We start from the raw sequence: 20,959 nt of genomic DNA on the forward strand, positions 1-20,959 counted from the left end.
CACTCATTAGACAGGCTTTGGTTGATGTTACCACATCAATTTGGGAATATATGACAAACAAGTCATGCAGTGTGACAGAAAACCATGTTAATGATCTGTCAGTCTGAAACAACGCTATAAACCCTACCTCTCTTTCTTCTTCAGTTACCTTTTTTCTTTGGTTTCCCAGAGGCAGCTTCATATTACCGGCAGTCAGGTTATGTAAAGAGTAGAAATGCAGCTGAGTGAGAGAACATATGTTGAGACATTCTGTACTTTAGCTTTCCAGCAGCCATTTTCCAGCCATCAATATCAATATCTGTAAGAGTTATGCTTCTTTGTAGGCTGAGTGTGTAATGATCAATTTGTATTTATTTATCTCATTCCATTTAATTTATGTATCTCCTTCAATACTCTCATATATCCTCCTTTTCCCGTTATAATGTCACTTATATGTCTATAGTACTATATGTTATCTTAGGGCTTCATCTCTTTTATCTTGCAACGTAAGACTGTAATGACTCTTTATCTTATCATTCTCTTACTATTCAACTGTTATCTTCATTTATTTAAAGGGGGCCCATTCTGCTTTCTGGAGTGTTCCCTTTCCTGTAGTGTGTTCTATAGGTTGTTGTGCATGTAAATGTGAAAGGTTCCCTGAGAGAGTTTCTCTCCACACACGAGCCCAATAATAGCACAGTAAAGCACAATTACAGCATATATTAAAGCACATATTCCCAATTATAAAAAAGCACATTATAGGAACCTAAAAACACAAAACGGACACAAAAGCACAAATACAATCTATAAGGCACAGACAATTAGAAAACAAATGTATAGCCCCTTCTCAGCTTATGATATCTTATTTTATTAGCATTTAATTTGATCTTTGATCTGTTTCTCCTTCAGATCAAAGAAAATGTTGACTCCACCGAGCTTGCTCTGGCTTTCCAGCTCGACAACAACATCACAGAGGGTGACATTGTGTGTCAGCCGCAGAAACAACCTGTGTTTGCTTACCTGCCCCTGCGCAGTTTCGGCTTCCGTTTCATCATCCAAGGTGAGACTGGAGTATGATTTATAGAGCTTTAATGGACACACAGTTTGTATAAAGAAGAATACATCTAACACTCATTTGGAACTCTTCTTCATGGTACTTTTCTTCAGGGGACTTTGACATCCCTTCCTCTCGTGAAGATGTGGACAGAGACAGCTCGTGGAACCAGTGGCTCCGATCTGAGATACCACAACTCTTCCTGAAGGCCATGGATGTCTTCACTGTAAGAACAAGCTATATCGACAGGGCTTTGGGAAATGTCACTAAAAGATCAAACGAGATGAAATACCACTGAAATGATCCCTTTTAGGAAAGCTGGATATGCTTGAGTATATTAATACAGTTACATTATATATAATAAAAGACAAAATATTGATGGTTGAAATGATTTGCGATTAACAGGTAAGAAATTCAGCATAAAGTGCTGAACTGCTTTTGTTCATTCAGTATCTCCATAGGCTGTTTAATGGAACCCAGCACACGATTCGAGTTGAAATCTTACGAGGTGTTAGATATTGACATTTTCTTTCTATCTTATTAATAAGCAACAATCAACAGTATTGTTTAAAAGAAAAAACATCTTGAGATTTAAAGAGGATTAGGAAAAGTTAGATTTCGTGTCTCAACTGTGAAACATGAAAAAAGTAATATCACTCATTAGTCGTTGGTTATTGTGCTTCTTTTTTCCAGGACCACCCAGAGTTTAAAGGTCTAAAGGGCCTCTGCCAGTTCCTGCAGTTTGTCCCCCTGCCTGATGAGGTGATGGACTTCTTCAAGCCTGTCGCCGGGCAGATTATTCAAATGCTGAAGGGCAAGGCTTTCCTGCCTACACTCAGCTCAGGTATTACTTTAAACAAGGCAAAACAATAAATATTCTATCAATGCTGTGATCTCTGCGTTGGTATACTAGCCTTTGAACTCATCGTCTCTAACCCTGTGAATGTTCCCCTCCATGATTCCTCCCCAGATGGTACGATTGTGTACAAGCTGCCGTCCCAAGTGGCCGTCTGTCAGGACGCTGTGATCCGCGACGTGATTGGTGGAGACGAGCTGGAAAGGCATCTGTCTCTCTCCTATCTTCACCCGGGTCTGAGCCCTGCCCCCCCCGCCTCCCTGCTCACTCACCTGGGAGTCCGATACCTGCGGGGATCTGATGTTACCTCGGTAACCACAGCCATGGCCAAGCTGCTGATGGAAGGCACCCATTCAGGTGTGTGTGCTGGAAAGTCAATCCATGTCACTTCAAATTATAGCAGAGCAAACCGAGTTATAACTTCTGACAGAATGCAATATGTCATGCAACTGTTAAATAGTTTGTCTATAGCCTATCATTAGCTATTTACTTCTTTCGATTGCATTAATGCTGTTTCAGTTATAAAAGTGGTGTTAATATGTGGAGATGATCCTGCTCAACAAAATGTAAAGATATCACAAACGTGTGTTTACCACAGATCTTATTTTTGATGATTTCTTAAGAGTTGTGCTGAAAAAATACTTAATCCCTGCACCACTCTATTGAACTTGTTAGTGTAGATACATATCCACCATAATGGAGCGACAATTAAGTACTGTAGCTCAACTGCTTGTTGCTTTTTACTTAATGTGTATGGTTTTGTACCGTAGATGTGCGTTTGTTACATACATACACCCATTCATTTTGTAATTTTAAATAAAACATCCAAACTATTTAATGCGATGTAAAATGAATACGTTTTTCTGGCACCAACCCCCTTTCTTTTAGACGGTGACCTGCATCAGCTTGCCAAGCTGCTGGTTTGCAACTACCGAGCTCTGGAGCATGGCTACGGAGAGGCAGACTCCATCCTGAAAACCCTCAGAGATTTACCCATAATCCCCCTTGCTGACGGACGTGTGGTTGCACTAAGTGGAGAAGGAGTGTTCTTTCCAATGGAGGAAACCACAACCAAAAAGAAGAAAGGTCAAGCTCAGACTGGTAAATTATATTAAAATACAGTTCTTTTTGAAACGTATATGAATGTTACCACAGTTAATAATAGTTAGTTTTCACAGTGATATTTTAAATCTCAGATGCTAATTTGGCAGGAACCCCCTTTCCATTGCTCCATCTGGCAAGGGCAAATCATTTAGCCTCATAAACATGAACAGGTGTTCTCTGTTTCTGAAAGAATTGTATTAGATTGCTTTAAGTTTGAATTTGGCATAATGCTAAATCCAAAACGCAAAAAAGATACACTGCTTCTATTCAACATGACAATATGACAAATCACATGGTCTATCCTTGATACAGTTAAGTGTGTGAGTACACTTCTATATACTTGTGTAAGTGTGTAAACGTTTAAATATACTGTTTTATTTTTCAAGTGAGGGACATTGGTTTTCCAATAAACTATTAGCTGAGATCTCTGGATAATTAAAATAGGCCGAGTACACAGTATATGTGTGCATATACAGTATAGGTGCATGTAGAATTTAAAGTGTATTTTGAACAAGACAGGTGAGTGTGTAGTATATTTCTGTGCAGCACCTGCAAAGAATAAATCACTGTGCATGGGCCTACTGATGACACAGTGCTAAATCAGCCATGCCAACAACAAGAAAAAACAGAGAGAGCAGGAAAAGCAGTCAGATATAGTGCGGTACAGTTTCACAGGTATTCAGTTTACAAAAATGTGGCTAACCGATGCAGAAAAACTAAAATAGATAAATATCTATCACCTTGGCGATGGGGAGAGGTGCACATGTAACACTTTCCATCTGTGCTCATAAACCTTAGCAGTGAAAAACTAAACTTGAAGAAACTGAAAGATGAAGGTGTGAATACGACAGATTAATACAAATGACACCTTATTATTCTCTTGTGATAAACTGACATTGTTATTCTGGCTGTTAAAGGTAAAATATTTCCCCAGTGTCTGAGAAGTTCTATAAATAGAGCTGGTTGTTAAGACTCTCACGTCTCTAAGAATAAGCAGACGTACAACCCCCTCAGTTCAGAACACGCTGAAGCGGAGGCCGTGTTGTGCGTCATCACATTAAAAACAGTACCCAAAGCACAGGTTTAGAATGCCAAGCATGAATAATTGATTTTCACACGCTGATGTAAGCATCCTGCCGCTGCACAATGCTGCTTTAATAGTCGTGTATTTTAAGTGGCTCTGTGTATTTATAAACAGCTTATAGTGCTTATTATGGACTTGGAAGAGAACATTCTGAATTGAATATCTCCTTAAAAAATCAGGTGACGTTACTGAACAGATGTGGCATATACAGTTCTATTTTCTGTTATTAACTTACCAATTATTAATTTGTCAATAAATCAAATCAAATCAAGTTTTATTTATATAGCACATTTATAAACGATTTTTGGTCGAGCCAAAGTGTTGTACATAATCAAGGATTCATTTAGTCTAATAAATATGGAAAAACAGGGACATCTTCACACTGCCTGTTGTTCTTATGTCAACCAGTCCGACGCCCATAGATCTACTGTGTTCAAAAAAGAAGAAGCCATAAATCCCACTTTTAAGAGGCAAGGACAAAATGTGACATGTCAACAAATATTCAATATTCAAATTGGATTAGTTATTAAACTAATATTTTCAGAAAAAGGACACAGAATTCTTCTTATCCCTCGATAGAAATCGTTTTTTAAAAATGTTTTATTCTTGGCAACGTGCAGTACATGTGCCAATGAGTGGCTTTACATGTATTTATGTGCATGATAAAGAATTCAGTGTGAAAAATGATGTCCAGAGCAGTGGGATGAAAGGACAGATCATTATAGGTTGTTATGTGTCCTCATCTTCAAAAGGAGGGAACAGGGATTTGATGCTTTGAAGACCATTTACATGCACACAATCCTATACAACACACTACAGGAGAGGGATCACCAAAAAGCATTATAGGACCTCTTTAGTTAAATAACTAATATTATTCAAAATGAGGTCTGCGTTTGTCTCCTTCCTGGCCTGTGGAAATGTAGCAATGTCTAGCATTGAATCTAATCAATGTATCTTAATCCGTCTCTTGCGATCCCAATAACTTAATGAATGTGCAATTTATCTAATTAATGGTGTTCCCCTTTAAAATGACTACCCGGCAGTTATTGATTAACAACAGTAACGTTTCATAAATTAAATTAGGGACATCATTTCAGCATCAGCACGAGCACATCCTGAACAAGCACTTCATTTTCCAAAGCCAGATGAAAATGAGACTGGATATCATTACTCAAAAAGTCTTCCACAAAATAATAAAACGCAGTTATATGCTTCTCATAAATCTGCTGTAAAATAATCAACAAATACGGCTATGTCTGTGTTGTTGTTTAACAAGCTTTCCTCTCATTTGTTGTCTTTTCATAGGCCCTCTGTCTGCACTGTACAAGGATGTAAATGTGGTCCACCCCTCTCTGCTGAGCTGTGTGGAGCCTCTGGAGAGCCAGCAGGTCCGGGAGCTGCTCAGAAGACTTGGAGTTCACGACCTGGAGCCTCAACAGCTACTGGAGCAGCACATCTACCCTACCATACAGAGCAACAAATGGAAGGTACCATACTGTATAAAATAACTGTCACAATCATTATTTTATGCTCAGTTTACATAACAAGTGTTATGCTTTAAAAACAAGGATCTTTAGGCTCAAATCTCATTTCTGTTTCTTTCTATCTCCCCCTCTTTATTTCATTGTTCTCCACCAGTCAAAGCCTGAAGCAGTGGTGGTGAGTTACCTGGTTTTCATCAAGCTGCATTCCACCTCCAGCCAGGAGTACTCAGACACTGCAGTACCCGTCCTCACCACCAAGGGTCTGCTGTGCCCCGCCAATGAGAGGGTGCACTTCTCTGAAGAGTACGGAAACATCAACCTGCTCAAGAACCTGCCTGGTAAGGAGAACGTTCTTAATACTGACACAGGTGGAGGCAACAGAGCATGAAGCGTGTACTTCTCCAGCTATTGTTCTGTATTCGTCTTGGCCCGAGAAAGCGAGCTAAAAGACTTGTTCCTTACTGTTCCTAGCTGCCTTTTCTTCCTTTTCTTCCTCGGAAATGTGGACATTACCTGTTTGTTGAGTGGTTTTCATGAGAAACGTTGTTGTGAGGGTCTGCTTCTATTGTTAGGGTCAAAGAGAGCATTATATCCCTTGGAGGATTGAAGAGAGTTTATTGTATAACAGACATTTAAAGGGGACCTATTATGCAAAATCCACTTTTCATGTATTTTATACATCAACATGTGTCCCCTACAGAAGAGATTCTGAAAGTTTCAGGAAAAAAGATTCTCTCACTTTTTGTCCTGATCCATTTATAGATCGCCAAAATGGCTTCACCGGTCGGGCGGTATTTTGAAGGTGTCCGAAAATGACAATAAAATAGCCGTACAGTAAATACAGTTGGAACTTAATGCTGTTTCTCCATGTGTAGTTATCACTGACAGAAAGCAGACCCTTCCCAGAAGGCCTGAGAGTTCTGGATAGTTCATAATGTTGCAGGAGGTCAGAAATGTGTTTTAGCCCTAAACCATTATATAAGTCCATTAAGTAAATCCAATATGTTATATTTTGTGTGATTTTATGTGAGATTTGATTTATTACCCTTAGAGTTAGCCTCATTTGAAGATTAACTGGTATAAAAAAATAAACATTGCAATGCTTTTTCATATTTATTTCCCATCTTTTTTGTCTCCTATGTGCCATTATGTGTCCTATAAAATAGTCCCTTCTTTGTCCTCCTGTTTATCCGTCTACTTCTGCTCCACCAGGCTGTGATTGGGTGTTGCTGAGCCCCTGCTATGTGCAGACAGACGGCGATGTAGCAGGCTGGAAAGAGCTGTTCAGCACACTGGGGGTCAGAGACGGTCTCATCATCCGCAAAGAGCGACAAACCCTCACTGCTAAAGAACTGGTGAGGAGGACATCCCTGAACTATTATCTCACCAATTTAGGAATCTAAATCCACTCATGCTGCAGAAATGCGATTATATTGGCTCAAAAAGAGCAGGCCGAGGTCCTGACAGCCCCACCTGTGAGAGCAGATGATAAAGGACAATGCATGTGTTGCGAAAGGACACAATATTTACTGGTTGCACGGACACCAACTGTTACTCGTCATGGTGAAACAGATTAAAGGATGAAGATATGAATCATTGTGAGTCACACTAGGACTAGAGAGACAATGGCTGCTTTCAGGATGAGCAGGGAAAGCAGGTGACTGATGGGACCCATCGCACATTCCTGCTGCCTCTTTTAGCCCAGGCTACAGCAAGCAGGGATAGCATGTGGATTTGTCACGATACCATTGTGTGACTTATCCTTCATAAAATATGTTTTTATTATCCTGGTGTCATGGGGAATGAACTGTAATACTTCATATTCATTTCAAATGATGATAAACTCTCCTCTCTTAACCAGGCTTCCAGTCCATGGTCTGTGGAAAGTGCAATGTGGCACCAGAAGCCAGGAGAGGGCTTTGTGCTCGATGACTACCCCTGTGAGGAGTTTCAAGCCCTGGCCACCGCCCAGCTGCCCGAACACCTCCTGCTGCAGCAGAGGATGGCCCTGATGAAGCTGCTGGCGACAAACTGGGATACAGGGTAACACACACACACACACACACACACACACACACACACACACACACACACACACACACACACACACACACACACCCTCACTGCTATAGTCCTTTATGTTTGTTCTGTCAAGTGTCCCATTTGAAAAGCAGGTAGTTTGTTTTAGGACACCTAATGGCTAGAGATAATGGCTTTGGCTTTAGTCAGGTGATAATCCCCATAAGTCCTGCTAGGACTAGTGGCCTGTGTCCACATAGTGCTTTTTCTGAGCCAGGTGTCTTTTTTCTATTGTTTCAATGAGGAAAAAGAAAAGGCCCTGCACCCTGTGTCTTATTTCTTAGCGTTGCTGTTTTTGTACAGATGCTCCAAGCCCTTTTTATTTGAAAACATTTCATCCTTTCTGAAAAGCACAGTAACGTGAAGTGGGGCCATTGTTATACCGTGAAATGTTACACATCACTTGTTTGACATTGAGAGAGACATCAGTCTGGGGATTGCGTTCTCTTAATTGAGTTGCTCTCACCTCTGTCCCCTCTTGTGAGTTACTAGTACAGATGTGTGTGAGTAGAGGACAGCAATTCAGATAAGGAGGTCAACCAAGCTTGCATACTCATACTGGTAAACAGAAGTCAGAGATGAATGAGGCTGTGAGACCCTTCTATTCAACCTTTTTGTTTTGGATGAACACTGTTGTTGCAATAGTAGGGCTGTAGTGCTAAACAGAGGGCTTCTGTATAGTGACTTATTCCTGGCTGTGTTTCTCTTTTTTGTTTGTGTTGTACAAAACAGAGCTGCAGGTTTCACAGCTTTTTTTTCCAAGATGTTTGATTTTAGATGCAACTCTTTTTTACGAAAATGTGTCTGTTTTGCCTGAAAATAAGCCAGAATTACTAAATATTCCCCAACATGTCATTAGATATATTTAAGAAGACTGGTTGTAAGAAAATAGGACCTTTCAGGTGTTCGTCCCAGGACTGAGACTAGAAGGGAGAAATAAGCTGCAAACATTACAGCAACATTATTTGTAACTATTTTGAAATTGAAAGAACCTTGTATTGTTAAAAAAAGATCTATACTGTACATCCATCATGTTAATTCCTACTTTTACTTAAAAGGTAATACTGTATAAAATAAAATACCTTTTTTTAAACAGCTCTGTAAGCCATCTATTACACTGGTTAGTTAGACACAAGTTGATAGTACTTTGGAGCGCAGATAAGGATTTCTCAGTGCATTTAGATGCTGCTGAGGGCTCTTTGATCTGCACAGGAATGTAGGTCACATAGTCCTGCCACTTTGTTGAATTGTCACAAGTGGCACCAAGATCACTGAACTACAACACAAGAGGCTATAATCCATGCATTGTAGTCATAGGATCAGGAGTGACATGACCTCTTTATCATGTACATTCTCATCGTTTGCTGAATGTGATGGAGAGTTATGTATTATTCTATTTTAGATTGAACTTACAATCACTTTTCTTCTAGACACCGCTACTCTCAGTACGTCAAAGCTCAGGTTCTAGACAGTGACGGACACCCAGTCAAAAGCACCAAGTCCTCCTTCTACCACTTCCTGTGTAACCTCGAATGGGTTCCAGCCTATCGCCCGCTGGAAGGAGACCAGAAAGACAGGAAGTACCTCCGTCCAAACTCTGTCTACTTGGCCTCACGTGAGATCATCGGCCTGCTGGGGACCCACGTCTGTTATGTGGAAATGGACCCCAGCGAGTTCAGCAGAACTCTCGGTAAAAATGTGTTCATCATCACATTTTTGTTTATCCTATAATTGGTTATTTTGAGAAAGTTACCTAATAAAATATCTGTCTTTTCCTCTCTTTTAGGAATGAGACAAAGCATCTCAGAGGATGATCTGATAAACTACCTGAAGAAATGGTGTGTCAAAGATCAGGAGGATGGCCAGGACTTGGAGGGGGCGGATTTCACTTCAACTGTGGAGCACATCCACAACGTCTACTCCTATCTGCATGAGCACTGTAACCAGAACAAGCTGAAGGAGCTGTTCCAGCACAACCCCGCTGTATTTATGGAACACAACAAGTAAATCCTCAGTTGTTTCAACGTACTTTATCAGGTTAATGCCAACATTTTGTCACCTGAAACCATACATTAAATTGCGTCCCCAGGCGAAATGATGGCTGGTGCTCCGGGCGTTTCTACCACCTGAAGGATGTGTGCTGGAGTGACCCCACAGGGATGTTCCAGCGCTACAGACCGCTGACTCAGGGGCCAGACAGCCCTGTGCTGCAGCCCAACGTCCTGGGACCCTTCTACAACCCGCTGGAGGGCATGAAACCCTTCTTCACCAGGGTAAGCTCACATCATGTACCTATGTATAGAATGTGTGTTGACTCCACTGGTTCTCAGCGCCCTATTTGCAGAGAACCAGGGAATGTTATGTGATTCAAGTATTTTGCTTATGTTTACTAACTATATACTATACCCAGAATTTGATGTCAAGGGTCTGGGTAACATCAGCTCATGTGAAAAAAACATGCTATGTATTATTTATATATATTTTTTACATTATATAAATGTTTTTTATGCTAGTTTATTAAAACACTAGAACCAAATTTAAGACCAAAATACACCTTCATCATCTTTGATGACATACTGTATCTTATGTTCAGCTGCTGAATGTGGATCTCAGTCCCAACATGAAGCAGTATGTGGGTCTGTTGGAAGTGATCTGTTCATCATCTCCCATCCCAACTGCTGAGGTGCTACAGGACATGTCAGTGCTCTATGCCAGACTTGGTAAGGACTTTTAAATATCTCTGTCTCTGTCCAGTGACTCGCACTGTATGACTCACACATGTATTTACTCTTAATGCCCCAACTGTCTGCAGCTCATAATGAAATTATAATATAATATCTTTCTGCTTTTAACAGCTCAGAGCTGTAAAATTCAAGTGTCTAGTGACCCGGAAAACACCCCTCAGTCCCAGCTCAATCCTGGGTACTGCTCCACGTTGAAGGGTGAGTAATGCATACAAGTTCATGTTGCAAATCCACCCCTGTACCTTTGTTTATATGTGTCATCGTATTGGCCTGAGTATATACTGGCTTTCAAACTGTGTGTAAGTGAGGATGCAGATGGTGAGGCAAAGACACTGCATGAGGTGTCGGAAACATCCATAAATCTGCTTAGAAATCATAGACCTAAAATGGCCCATATGGTTCAATCAGCTTATAGTATGTTCAACTTAAAAGCATACGCTAAATCATTTTTGATTACCCTTTTGGGTTGTGAACAACTAGTCAGGATTCTCCGGTGAAGCATTCTCTGCTTGTTAGTCCGTGGCTGACATTAACATTGATACCCATATTCATAAACTTAAACTGTATGATAACATCGTCATTACCAAGATAATGGTTGGGTAGAAGTTTCTGACCTTAAATATTTCTCAAATATTGAAAAATAATATCATAAGGAAATAAAGGCATTCAACAAGTCATAACTGTGCACCTGCGATGATTCTGGAGGAGTAGATGTAATCTGGAAAAGACTCTAAGAGACTAATGCCTTCACTGTACCCTGTATGCCGAGGCAGGTCTGCCATCACTTACTGTAAGAGGCTCAGTCATTGGTACACGTTTATTTATAAAGCTTTGTTGGGTAAACTCCCGTATTATATCTGCTCTCTGATCACACAGAGAGTTGCAAGCAGCTACTGTCTGAGATCGCATGATGTAGTATTGTTAGATGTGCCAAGAGCAAGGACTGTCTTAGGTGAGACAGCTTTTATGTGCGCAGCTCCACTTGCTTTGAACAATCTTCAGCAATAATTGAAACTGAGCAATCTCATTCCTCTGCATGTCTTTAAAGCTAGGCTAAATGAAATGCTTGTTGATACTATGGGCACTTGTAAATGTCTATAACTATGTAAATGTATCCTGTAAATATAATGTATAATGTCCTTTATTGTTTTATGTTTCATGTGGAACCTATATGCTGCAGGTCTCCCTTGAAAAAGAGATCTATGATCTCAATGGGACCAATCTGGTTAAATAAAGGTTTGAAATGAAATGAAACTGACCCTGGTTGTCCTTTCCACCCGTGTTCAGGTATGGTTTCCGATAAAAGGGTCTTCCCCACCAAGGATAACAGCTGGGTGAGCCTGGCACGCAAACCCATGATTGCTGACAACCGAGAGGTGGAAAAAATCTTCAAACCTTACAAGCAGGTCTGTCTGCTCAACCTGCCTCCAGCAGAGAAGAAGATGGCTCCCGGGACCAAGGCCTGGAAGTTTGGTACTGTTCAGAGTATATTTGTCAATGTTAGCATTGTACTTTATGACATTTCACCAAACCCAGACTGGAGAATAAGACTTGTGTTGTATTTGTTTGCCTCCCAGGTCAGACAGCTCCGGGTGAACGAGCTAACACCACATCTTCATTCAACGAGAGGGACCGATTTTTGTTTCTGGAGATCTGTGGGATCCGTCTGCTGTCCGAGTGTGTGACGACTGAGCCTCAGACGGAGAACCTGAGACCCTGCCCGCCCATGCAGTCCATGGTGCATTTTGTGATACCCTACATCCAGAGGTTCCTGTACCACCACGACGAGCTGGCTGAACTCTACCCAGCTCTGATCGCCAACAACATTGGACAGAAAATCAAGAGACTTTCCTTTGGACAGGTGAGAAAGTCACACCTAGCTTTAGAGCTGTTACACCTGGAGGTGGTTCCATATGTGGTGTGTTTACTAAAAGGAGCCCCTATTATGCTTTTATTCGGTAACCCCTTCCTGTAGTGTGTTATACGATTTATTATGATTACACATGCTTGTAATCCCCTACAAAATTGGTAAGCGTGCTTCCTGTATTTCCTTTTTGTTTTCATTTAGGCTACTTTTGTAAAAAACAAAAAAACAGTGTTTGCTTTTCAATTCATGTATTAAACTCCATTTATGAATCCACAGAAAGTAATAAGGTTAGATGACTTAAACACAGTAACCCTCCCAACCCTGCCTTCCGGTCCACAGGTGGGCAAGCTGTACATCCTCTACCAGCTGGAAGTGGTTGACGGTGAGGATCCGGTGGTGGAGCTGGTGGATGTGATCTGTCTGCTGAAGGACGAGAAGGAGCTCTACATCCAGAAAGATCACCTCTCAGCCAAGCTGGACATCTGCAGGTGTGTGTGGAAAGAAATGCCAACTCTCCCGAACAAATGCACTTTCCCACATCAATATAAGCACATCAATATTCACAATATTCCCACTTCTGACATACTTACAACGTATTTACATATAATTGTATATTTCCCAACAACTATACACAGATACAATGCTTATTCCTGTTCTCTGCATATGTTTGGGGTAAAGGTCAGAGTGTTTGTACAGTTGCGCTGAATCAACCATTATTTTACAAATGTAAAAGCATAAAAATGTGATTCACAATCGTTTCACTTTTCTTTAAATAAGTTCTTAACTAAAATAAAATGTATTTTATTAGTAAAATGCTTAGAAAACAATATTTGACAAATAAGAAATTAAGATAGAGGCAAGTTTTGTCTTTTATTAAGTACCAAAAGTCCTGCTGGCACTAGTATATAATAATACATTCAATATGGAAACAATACAAAGGCTGATCAAATATGAGAGAGACAATCAAACAAACCTTATTAAGCAAATCGGGTCTATGTCTTTCAGATGTGATTCATCATTTCTTTTTCCAATATAAACATCTGTATTGTCGTTAGCTTCTGACTTAGCCCTCGGACCCTGGGTCGTTTCTTTCTATGCATGACATTGACAGTTAGGAGTATCAGCAGACTGAAGTATAAGACTATACAAAGTTAGTTTGTAAATGTTACCCAGTCTTTCATTTCATTTAGATTTGTTCCGTTCATGGTATGCACAACTTAATGTATAACAATGATTTACAAAACATGTCTCTATAAACACACCATACCCGCAAGGAGCAGGGAGAAGAGAATCATCGTATATTACCTGCCCTTTCTCTAAACAAATAGAAATAGATGGTTCATATTGTCTTATTCACAGCCAATCATAACAGTGTGTGTGTGTGTGTGTGTGTGTGTGTGTGTGTGTGTGTGTGTGTGTGTGTGTGTGTGTGTGTGTGTGTGTGTGTGTGTGTGTGTGTGTGTGTGTGTGTGTGTGTGTGTGTGTGTGTGTGTGTGTGTGTGTGTGTGTGTGTGTGTGTGTGTGTGTGTGTGTGTGTGTGTGTGTGTGTGTGTGTGTGTGTGTGTTTCAGGGAGCTGGTGAAACTGTTCTGCACAGAGAGCAGCCACAGAAAAGAGCTGATGCATTTCCTGAGCGGCCTGATAACCTCTCTCGATGTGAGTGATAAATGATCCCTCCTCACATTGATCACTAATCCACAGCCAGTGATGTTGCTCTTCGCTTGCTCACGGCCTTTCATCCTGTCATCTTTCCTGCCACACACACACACACACACACACACACACACACACACACACACACACACACACACACACACACACACACACACACACTCCTAGCACCACAGAGCTGACTGTAGCTAGAACAAATCGGCCATTTCCCTGGAGGGAGTAACGTTTACATTACATGGCCATTTGCTCTCATCTCAGCAGTGTAGAGCATCTTATGTGTGTTTTTTTGTACAGCAGCAGAACTGGGTTGCAATATAAAATCAATAATACATTCTAGATATAAAACAGTGTGTCTGGATTAACCAAAGTAAATAAACTGGCATTTCTGACTGCTATTGGATGTGATTCTGAATCATGCATTCCTGATATGTATGTATGTGTAGGGGAAGTTGCGTCCAGATCTTCCTCTTCACTCAATATGTCTGCTTATATTTTTCCAGGGAATTGATCAAACAGTTAATGGCAGCAGATGTTTATCAGGTCAGAGATGTCTCTGAAGCATCAGGGTTGGCAACATCTTCCACTTCGTTTATTGGCAAGAGAATCTGAGACGAGAAACCAAAATCTGCTCAGCTCTGATCCTAACTCAGCAGACCTTTTAGTAAATCCTGACTGGATCCGTACTGCATGTTAATCCTCAGTTTTTGTATGTCTGACTAAAAGTCGCCATCGAAGTGTGATGCTTTATATATCTCTCTTCTTATACGGCATTAAGAGGGACTTCAATACAGAAACAGTGATATGTCCTACATCAAGATAAGATACAAATGTTGCTGGAGAGTGTCAGTCATTATTGTGTTTGTGTCTGCAGGACGAAAGATCTCTGAAGAGATACTTGGCCAAGGAGGACATCAGAGAGCTGCCCAGTGAGGAGGAGCTGTGGGAGGTGCCCGAGCCCCCCAAACCAGACATTATCCTGGAAAGAGGTACACTCACAATACAGCCATCACTGCACTAAAAGCAAGGAAGGATAAACTAAATAATATTCTATTACCAATTACAAGTTCATTCTTATGCTTTTATGCTTTTTGTGCTTTTCCCTCTCCTGTAGTGTGTCATATGCGTAGGTTTTAGTGCATGTAAACGGTCTACAAAGGCTAAAGTCCCTGTGTTCCCTCCAGAGGGAGTTTCTCTCATCACATCACTATGTAACACTAGGGTTTTATTGGCTAGCGCTCCAACACATTGAACGTGATAGGCTAAGGGGTGGGACATCTCTAAGCAGTTGACCAATCACAACAGAGCCGGCCAGTTAACCAATCAGAGCAGACTGGGCTCTGGTTTCAGACAGAGGGTGAACAGAGGTGCTGCAGCACAGGTAGTATGAGAGAAATAAAGAGCTTTTTGAACATTAAAGCATGGAGATAATGAAGGGGTTCTTTGCCACAGAGAAATAAGAAATATCAAGCTTTCAATAACACTGCAAATCTATTAGTGAAATATAAACTGTATGGGTGAGATTTGAAAGATGGATGTCTTCAGTAGAAGCAGAAATATCCATTAATGTATTTAATTTACAGGCGATTATTGTTTTGTTGGAGTTCAATTTCTCATTTATATATACAGACCATTATTAAGTGTTTGTTCTGAAGATAAAGAGGAGAATGCATACTTGTGGTGCAGAACATCAAGCTGCTCTGCTATATCTGGAGCATGAGATGAATCCCAACAAGACTTCCTCTCTGTCTCTGTTCGTCAAATCTCACATCTGCAATCCTCTCTGTGACACGCGTCCCAATTCCCATTATCATTTCATAACATTCAAAGTGTTTCTCTCCTCAGTCGCAGCCCTGCCCAAACACACACACACACACACACACACACACACACACACACACACACACACACACACACACACACACACACACACACACACACACTCTCAGAGATAGATAACCGCCGTCACATATGCTAATTCAGGTTTATTCACTGTTGTGTGCGGTGACATAAAAGAGCAGCTGTTGCCGGGGCTCACAGAGCGAGGGAAGCAGATCCCTCCCTGCAGCAAAGAGCATACACACACACACACCACACGCACACACACACACACACACGCACACACACACACACACACACACACACACACACACACACACACACACACACACACACAGGGATTAATATGATCAAAGGACTTTTTTACGGCACTGAATCAGGCTAATATGATCAGTGCTTACAACTTTCTTCTAGTCTTCTACTCCTTAGGTTTTAATGCCCTAAACATGTTGTTTTTACAGCGCCATCAAGGAGTTACTCCTCCATGAGTTCCACAGAGGAGCCCCCTCGCCCCCCACAGGAGGATGGGGAGCCAACGCTGGCTTGCTGGCCCCCTAGAGCATCTTTGCAGAGCACTGGAGGCAGCCGCACTGGTACTGGGAGAAGCATATGCTTGTTTAGGCATTCTTTGAAATGGGAACGCACCTTTCTAATGTCCTGTATGCACCAACAGGTCAGACAGACAACGGTGTGGTGGATGCAGTCATGAAGATGTGGCCCCCTCCCGCTGGGCCTAAAGACAGGGACCCAGAACTGGACAGAGGAAGCAGCCATGGCCCCCCCAAGAGTCCCAGCAGCTACGAGGACAACCAGTCCCAGAGGAGCATGATCAGACTGTCAGACCAGCCCGGCCCCCAGAGGGTCCTCAGCCCATCAGGCCACCCTCACCCTGCTGCTGGGACCCCCAACACACTCCCACCTTCAGGTGAAACACCCTTCTGTCTCTTACTGGCAGCATTCATGCTGTTTGAAGTGACTTGGGAAACCCTGCGAATATAATCATCAGAGGCTGCACTGTTTATAATGGATCCTATTACTCTGTCTAATCTAAAGGCAAGGATTTAAATCACATCATAACGAGATCAAAATCAAACTGGTGAGAATGATCTTGGGTGGGTTGCATTTGTTATTGGTTATAACAAAAGTTACTAAGTAATAAGGTATGAATTGCATAATAGGTAATACGTTACTATTTTTCATTTTATCAATCCATTAGACTGGGTTCAGGCTAGGGCGACACAATATGGAACAATTAACTAATTGTATAATTTGACTAATATTGCAATTGTTATATTTTATATATATGTATTTAGTATAGTGAACTTTAATTTGTTTTAAACATTATTGTTCAAAAACCAGAAAAGGATATTTCTATTAAGTCTTTAGAATATCATTTGTAGACAATAAATAACAGAATGAAATGTTCACATGTCCATATTGGTATATTGCACTAGTCCACATATTGGTATATTGCACTAGTCCACATATTGGTATATTGCACTAGTCCACATATTGGTATATTGCACTAGTCCACATATTGGTATATTGCACTAGTCCACATATTGGTATATTGCACTAGTCCACATATTGGTATATTGCACTAGTCCACATATTGGTATATTGCACTAGTCCACATTGTGGACACTTGGATTAATAGTGCAGCCTTGGGTCAAGCTGCCCACATGCTCCATCGGTCAGTTACTCATGGTGTCCCTGCAGGGAGGAATACATCTTTAGGATCAAGTGTTTTTAGTTGTTACAAACCACAACATTCCCAAGAAATAAAAACACAACTCTCACTCACTTTTCTATAAAAGATCATTTAGTTAAGTGTATGGGTAACTAATAAACATTTGATAGAAATATTTGTATTCCTCTACAAAGGGTCAAAGTACCCTCCCCAAACATGAAAAAGATTAACACTGAACACTGTGTGTGGAGCTGAAGAGGAAGAATGCTTGCAAGATCCACAAGTTAAAGAGCCAAAGAGTGATGTAATATATGAGGGTGGGAGGTGTGGGAGGTGTGGGTGTGTCTGCTCAGCTTCGCTCTGCCTATCCTGTGTTAAAGTCTTCCATTTGGTGTCGTCTGTCACCTACAGAGCGCAGCCAGCAGAGTGAGGCAAGCCTGGCTGCTCCCAGACCAGCACCGAGTCTTCAATCTGCACCGCCTGCTGAGACAGCCAACCAGCAGCCTGCTCCAAACAGCCTGTAGGCCTCTTACCCTCGTCCCAAAGCGTTTACATAGAAAACTAATGTTGATTCCTGCTGTTAATCCCAAATCTCTCCTTCTCCTTCTTTTCCCTCTTTCCTCTCTGAATAAGTGCTGTCCCTGACGCTGTGGTGCTCCCCAGCATGTTCCAGGGGGCTGCTGAGTCCCAGCGTCCCCCTCTGAACCTGGACTTCCCCCTCTGGAACAAACTGCAGCCTCCTCATGCCACCCTGGAGGACATGGAGCTCACCTGCCAGAGACCCACCACCGTCAGTATATACACTTGTGGTGGTTTGACAAAAACCCTCCAAAGGGTCCCTAAAGGGGAACCTTGAAGCACATGCCCCTCTTAACCAGTTCATTGTTTCTCATTTCACACATTTGAGCAAACACATCTCTTTAAATGCAGAACAAAATAATATATTCAACAGTTCAAATGACCAGTCAGTCCCGCGTGAGTGAAGGTGTGTTTGCAGTATAGAGTTCCTTCAAAATAGTCAAAACAAATGATATAATCTCCAACACTCCGCGCCAGGCTTTTTTGCATCGTCCTTAATCTAAATCAATAATCCACTCCATGTGCACGTTACTGTGCACGTTACTGTGCTGCTTATTCACCTTTTAGTCTTGGCAAGATTCTATTTTTCCTGAATGAGTAGGCTTTGAATACACTGCATCCAACATTTCAACATGTCACAACATTTCACTTCCTCCCAAAAATAAGATAGAATATCGTCAATAGAAAGAAAAAAGAAATGTCAGACATAAAGAAATGTGTTTGAAACACTGATAATAAATCAGCAGTTAAAGAACAACAGGGTCGATGAAAATGGTTGTCATCAAATAATATTGCATCCCCACTCGTACTCACCCAGCCCCCCAACACCAACCCTCTTTTCTCACACTGACACACACACACACTCACACACACACACACACACACACACACACACACACACACACACACACACACACACACACTCACTGTTGACCTGATTTTCTAATCTGTGCTCTGCTCCCGTAGGTGGTGTTATCTGAAGACCCGGTGGACGCGTCAGCGATCGGAGAGTGGGGGGAGCAGCTGGTTAACTCCTTCCTGTGCCACTGGAGAGACAGCGCGGACCCCGGGCGCCCCACACACATCCTCTGGTGCAACGACAGCGGAGAGAGCGGGACACCCTACGACTTCAAGCTCACGTTGGGACCTGAAGGCGGCGCGGGGGTGCTGTACGTGGAGGTGAAGTCGACTATAAAGAAAGAGAAGTCGTTCATCAACCTCTCCGCCAACGAGCTGGACTTCGCACTGAAAGAGAAGGAGCGCTATCACATCTTCAGAGTGTACAGCGCCGGGGACGCTCACAACGTGCGTCTGTGTCGCATTCAGAACCTGGCGCAGCACCTCCACACTAAAGACCTGTCCCTTTACCTGTTTGTATAAGTCCTCAAAATGTTTGTGGAGATATTTGCACTATACCAACTTACACCACCAGCACAGGCTAACGTGTGCTCACAGTTGATCCTTATTGCACTGATAGTGTTTGTTTTAATGTTCCTATGCCACTATCTCTTGTAGGTTTTTTAATGAGAAAAACAAGTGCCCATTCCTTTTTCTTTCTGTCCAAAATATTTTTTAAACTGTTTTAAAAATGTACTATTTTAAAGTGGACGTACTGAATGTTTTTTATGCTTTTTAATTACCTCACCTTTACTCTAGCATTCCTTAAGAATAAAATCCTTTTTCTGGAACCTGAATGATGACTCATTTTGTTTTTATTCCTCAAAGAGGACGTATTGTGGTTATTTTCAGGTTCATATTTGTGTTTTCGCTCAACTGGGACACGTCTCCATGCTTCAATGTTCAAAAAGCTCTTTATTTCTCTCATACTGCCTGTGCTGCAGCACCTCTTTTCACCCTCTGTCTGAAACCAGAGCCCAGTCTGCTCTGATTGGTTAGCTGGCCAGCTCTGTTGGGATTGGTTAACCACTTAGAGATGTTCTCTCTAAAAGGGTACAATGTGTTTGAGTCCTAGCAATTGGAAGCGCAAGTGTTACATAATGATGTCACTATGTCATGGAAGTAAGCAAAGGAGTCCAATGGAGGCGTTTCAGGCAGGGGGGGAGTGTGGGAGAGAAACTCCCTCTGGAGGAACACAGGGATTTGAGCCTTTGCAGACCATTTACATGCACTAAAACCTACGCATATGACATAACACAGGAGAGGGAAAACCATCAAAAGCATAATAGGGCCTCTTTAAATACGCTTACAGGCGCTTCTAGTACTTCATTAGTAATGAGGGGTTCTGTCACAGTAACCTCCCGAACTGATGAAGTGATCACAGCTTCAGTCAAATCAATGACCCTCACAGGCTTCCATCAGTCCTGGTCATTCTGGAGTCAGTGCAATACAGTAAAAGCAGCCCAGCATTTTTTTCTCATCATATGGTGTGAAAAAATAATTTGTTGTTATTGCTCTGGCCCCTGGTGGCCCCCACAGTTATGTTCTCGCTGTAGGAGGGTAATTGTTGCAAAGAGGACACTTATTAGCCATGTGATGGGTGTTGGTGGAGGGATCAGAAACAGCCTCTGGGGACAGCACCTCCTATGTTCATCCTGTGATGCAACCTCCCGGTAACCAGGGCTGCTTTCTACCAGTCATGGGTGATGCGCCACTTATAACCAGAATCATACTGAATGACAATTTCAGCACATTTCTGATGGAAACTGGCCATTTCATGTAAATCTAAAGAAAGATAACATCACTATTAACTTGCTGCAGTGTTGTGAGCCACAGGAATACATACTGTTCATGTTTTGTTAGAGACATCCCAGTCATGAGAGGACAGATGATTCACGGATTGTGTTGTTCTTATATTGGATGGCGGACTCCTCTTGCACTTCAAAGATGCCCCCCTTGTATTGGATTTATGAGGCTTTACTAAAACTAAATTCAAATAAGAGTCAAGAAGTGATTTTGGATTCAATAACAAAATG

General features: G+C 41.7%; 1 protein-coding gene across 8 annotated transcripts in view; it reads left to right on the forward strand.

Moving 5' to 3' along the window:
• wu:fj29h11 (protein NO VEIN) overlaps positions 1–19,720 on the forward strand; it is a 46,574-nt gene extending 26,854 nt beyond the window's left edge. For all 8 annotated transcript variants that reach the window (XM_034227452.1, XM_034227454.1, XM_034227449.1 and 5 more), the window contains 24 exons: positions 889–1,039; positions 1,147–1,259; positions 1,727–1,877; positions 2,004–2,246; positions 2,778–2,990; positions 5,383–5,564; positions 5,716–5,899; positions 6,774–6,916; positions 7,423–7,604; positions 9,071–9,330; positions 9,427–9,643; positions 9,730–9,913; positions 10,234–10,360; positions 10,496–10,582; positions 11,672–11,857; positions 11,962–12,245; positions 12,591–12,739; positions 13,822–13,906; positions 14,793–14,907; positions 16,219–16,350; positions 16,431–16,682; positions 17,859–17,967; positions 18,081–18,237; positions 18,993–19,720. In XM_034227452.1, the coding sequence (XP_034083343.1) occupies positions 889–1,039; positions 1,147–1,259; positions 1,727–1,877; positions 2,004–2,246; positions 2,778–2,990; positions 5,383–5,564; positions 5,716–5,899; positions 6,774–6,916; positions 7,423–7,604; positions 9,071–9,330; positions 9,427–9,643; positions 9,730–9,913; positions 10,234–10,360; positions 10,496–10,582; positions 11,672–11,857; positions 11,962–12,245; positions 12,591–12,739; positions 13,822–13,906; positions 14,793–14,907; positions 16,219–16,350; positions 16,431–16,682; positions 17,859–17,967; positions 18,081–18,237; positions 18,993–19,406 (4,320 nt within the window). In that variant the 3' untranslated portion in view covers positions 19,407–19,720. The remainder of the gene's footprint in view (positions 1–888; positions 1,040–1,146; positions 1,260–1,726; positions 1,878–2,003; positions 2,247–2,777; positions 2,991–5,382; positions 5,565–5,715; positions 5,900–6,773; positions 6,917–7,422; positions 7,605–9,070; positions 9,331–9,426; positions 9,644–9,729; positions 9,914–10,233; positions 10,361–10,495; positions 10,583–11,671; positions 11,858–11,961; positions 12,246–12,590; positions 12,740–13,821; positions 13,907–14,792; positions 14,908–16,218; positions 16,351–16,430; positions 16,683–17,858; positions 17,968–18,080; positions 18,238–18,992) is intronic.
• The last annotated feature ends 1,239 nt before the right edge of the window (positions 19,721–20,959 follow it).

Source organism: Gymnodraco acuticeps, unplaced genomic scaffold, assembly GCF_902827175.1.
Source record: "Gymnodraco acuticeps unplaced genomic scaffold, fGymAcu1.1, whole genome shotgun sequence".
In the NCBI taxonomy this organism is placed as follows: domain Eukaryota; kingdom Metazoa; phylum Chordata; class Actinopteri; order Perciformes; family Bathydraconidae; genus Gymnodraco; species Gymnodraco acuticeps.